Raw genomic sequence first — 4,065 nt, forward strand, 5'->3', positions numbered from 1 at the left:
ATTATTATTATTATTTATTATTAATATTATTATTTAATTATTATTATTAATATTATTATTATTATTATTATTATTAATTATTATTATTATTATTATTATTATTATTATTATTATTATTATTTAATTATTATTATTATTATTTATTATTAATATTATTATTTAATTATTATTATTAATATTATTATTATTATTATTATTATTATTATTATCATCATCATCCATTGCTTAATAGATTACCTTGTGAGGCAAGCAACGCTAGGACTCGAGGAAGGCGAGTCAGCCGAGGGAACAGAAAAAAGTGGCAACAGGAAAAAGAATTTCTTGAAAAAGCTGGTAAATATATTTTCTGATATCAGCTTGAAAAGAAAATGAATGCTAAAAGGATAGCCCTATTCCTTTATTAAGTTAACTCTTTTTTATCTCGACACTTCGAAGGTTATTTAAAAAAAAAACCAAAAATTAAAAATCGTCTTGTTCATAGGCGAGACAATTTTTATACCTTGTTTGGTAAACCAATCGCCCGCCAATAATAATTATTTCGAATAAAAATAAAATTTTATTTTTGGACCATTATATAGCGCACCCGCCGCCCAGAAAAACGGAAATTTCAGAAAAAAAATACAAGTTCTTCTTTATTTTTATTATGCCTACCACTGACTTAAAATCTCCCAAAATCAGAATTCACTGTTTACAATCACCAATAATATTTTATTTTCATTTCCTCCTCCATAATATGGATGTTTTTGGCAAAAATATTTGCTACATACGAATTCAAAATTTTATTTATTATTTTATTTTTTCCGCCCCCCATATGACGATTTTTAAAAATATAATTTCGCGAAACAATGTATAAAAAAGTCTTTCCTTGCCACGAAATCCAAAAATTTTAATTTTTTTGGTACATTTGCATTTTTTTTTCTTCCCTGTTGTTAGCGCCTCGAGGTTGTGTCAACGTGAGGCGCTATATAAATCCAGAATTATTATTATGTTTTTATTCCTCACAAGGATTTTTCGCAAGCTTACGAATGCGATAACAAATACGGATACGTCATCAAATTTGTATACAAATCTTCGTCTACAATAGCATAGGCCTATCTGTCACAACGAAGGCGATTCATGCCTTTTGCGTGAGTCATGGATCATATATAGCTCTTACAGCATTGCCAAGAAGGTTTTAGGTACGAATGACGATAAATGATAATGATGTATTCGTATTTGTTATCGTTTTCGTAAGGTTGTGAAATCTCCCTAATACTTTACCACTGCTCGTCTGTTATTTTTCTCCAAAACATATCATGATAAAGTCTAAAAGCAGAGCAGACACACCGTTTTGAATGTTAGTGGCTGGATGGATTTATATTATGAGACACTTGTATATTTTTTAGAGTGGCAAGGACCGAGATCGTGAGTCAAGGATGGCATTAGCAACTGTACTGAGTAATCTCCCAACGAAAGAATTAGAGGACTTCGATTTTGTTGCATTTAAAGTGAGTATACCTGAATAATAAACAACGGTAACAATACAAATGCCTTATGCTCAATTGGCGATGAGCCAAAATGGGATGGATAGGCCTATATCCTAAACATAGTAACAAGCGCAAACGAACAATTCAGCTGCTGAATCCCGCTTCATGGATACGTTGCTAAAATGTCTGACAAACTGACAACGTAAAATGACGTAAACATTGTGTGTTTGTGGGTCATGCGCGTATTTTTAGTCCTGTTTTGATTAACCAGTTGTTAAATTTGATTGAATTGTTTAATTATATTGGATTGGATATCTTCAGTGCGATACACACTAATGATAATCCACTAAGTCCGAAGACTTAGCCACTAAGTCCAAATACATATAATATGTCCTTATAAATGGGGTAATAATTTTATGTTTAACATATCTTAACATTCATTTGGATAGAAATTCAATTATCGGAAATGAGTTTGACATTATAATACGGGGAGTTATGTTTGTAATTTCATAAATGTTACTGTACATTTACAACAGTTGTCTTGGGGATTTGGTGGAGTGTTATAAACTGGGGGAGTGGGTAGCTCGTGTATATTTGATCAAAAAACACTCGAAGCATGATAAGGTGTGCCCTTAAAATGTGTTTGATAAATTCACTACTTAGGCTATATTTCTTCACCAACACCCACTCACGTAATATTGTGTTTTTGCGAGACTCGAAAACATGGATAGGCAAAATTCCCCCATAGATTAGTAACGCCTCTGTAACATCATGAATAGTTTTCAAAACAGATTAATTTTAATAGAGTTTGTTATTGGAAAGTTTGATAGAAGTGAGTTCGGGTCATCGTAAATTTCCCCCCAAATCTCTGGATTTCTAGCTGCTTATCGAACGTTAAATGTCAATGTTTGCATATTGGTACAATTCGACCAGGGATCTACCTGCATCCGTTTCCGAGTCATGAAACTCGTACCCCCATTGTGCTTAGGTGTAAATGTTTACAATCTCAAAACAGTCTTCGATTGTTTTACAGTTAGAAAACCAATTACAGCATAAAAATCAAATACATATCACTTTGTCTCTTATACACATCTAGATGTGTATAAGAGACAGGTTTACAAAGAGACAGGTGTTAATGCGTGCATTTCAAATTACAAGCAAATTCGGGGCAAAACCCCATCTAATTCACATCTCCGTGAACTTATCATGCTGATTCTGGCCAATAATAACTTTGTTTTCGGCGACGGTCATTACCTTCAAATTCATGGCACAGCGATGGGCACCAAAATGGCTCCATCTTTTGCTAACTTATTTATGGGACAAATTGATGCCAATTTCCTGTCCCTACAGCCCAAGAAACCAGATGTTTGGTTTCGTTACATTGATGATATCTTCATGATCTGGACCCATGGTGAAGATAGTTTGGATACGTTCCTATTGAACATTAATTCGGCTTATCCCACAATCAAATTCACTGCTAACAAATCCGCAAGAAGTGTAGATTTTTTGGGCATCACAGTGACCATGGAAAATGGTGCACTTAAAACTGATCTCTTCCGTAAATCCATGGATAAGCTTATGTACCTGCTCCCTAGCAGCTGTCATCCCCCGCACTGTACAAAAAACATTCCGTACAGCCAAGCATTGCGCCTGAGACGCATTTGTTCTTCGGATTTAGATTTTCAGAATCGAACAGAGGAACTATCCGGACATCTCCGGAATAGAAATTATCATCGAGGACCCATCGAAAATGCTATAAAAAAAAAGCAAAGGACATACCTCGTGCTCAAAACACTGACGTACAAACCACGTCAACCATCGACCAGAGTGCCACTGGTCACTACCTATCACCCTAGGTTACCACCACTAAGGGCTATAATTCAGAAACATATGCCCATTCTACAAACCACAGAACGTCTTAGGTCTATTTTATCGGATCAGCTATCAGAACATCAAAGCTTGATCAACCAGTAGCCGAACATTTCAATTTCAATAAAGTTTATTTAATCTCACCCAGCCTATTGTTTCCAATCATGCTTGCATGAAATTCTCACTTTATACTATCTGGCTTTTTCTACCCTCACTCACTCGCCACTGAGGAAGGACTAGTGTTGTCCGAAAGGTAGACTCTGATCAAATAATGTCTTTTAAATATGAGAGTTACAAATCTGATTGCTAATGTCGGGTATGTAATCAACACTATTAACACTATAACCTTTATCTGTCAAAGGCTAACAGTCAATATTTGATCAGAAATTGCCTGATATCAGTGCTCGCTCCGGATATATCTGATAAAATTAAGTGTCTATTACCTAATGTCATCAGACCGAGACTAATCAAACAGTCTTTTTTTTGGCTCAAATCTCCTAGTTTATGCCCGGATTAACATCAATATAATTTTCATCATGTCTTTAATAGGATTCTCATTGGAGCGATCTCATTAATGTTACCATTCCTGAGGGCGCTGTTCCGCTATCGCCAACAACCTCTGATGCAGAAATAAAAAGACGGGACCACGTCTGGGAAGTCTTTACCAGTGAATGCAGCTATCTTGTTGACCACCTTCTTGTCTTAAGAGATGTGAGTTTGTTACAAACTT

General features: G+C 34.9%; 1 protein-coding gene across 1 annotated transcript in view; it reads left to right on the forward strand.

Annotated features, from left to right (window-relative positions):
- The first annotated feature begins 230 nt into the window (after window positions 1–230).
- The window catches only part of LOC117117838 (pleckstrin homology domain-containing family G member 7-like), a 16,037-nt gene continuing 12,202 nt past the window's right edge, over window positions 231–4,065 (forward strand). The window contains exons 1-3 of the mRNA XM_033262312.1: window positions 231–333; window positions 1,386–1,487; window positions 3,885–4,046. Of these exons, the coding sequence (XP_033118203.1) occupies window positions 1,416–1,487; window positions 3,885–4,046 (234 nt within the window). The 5' untranslated portion in view covers window positions 231–333; window positions 1,386–1,415. The remainder of the gene's footprint in view (window positions 334–1,385; window positions 1,488–3,884; window positions 4,047–4,065) is intronic.

Source organism: Anneissia japonica, unplaced genomic scaffold (genome assembly GCF_011630105.1).
Source record: "Anneissia japonica isolate Jap-2015-1 unplaced genomic scaffold, ASM1163010v1 scaffold288248_len282104_cov177, whole genome shotgun sequence".
NCBI lineage: Eukaryota > Metazoa > Echinodermata > Crinoidea > Comatulida > Comatulidae > Anneissia > Anneissia japonica.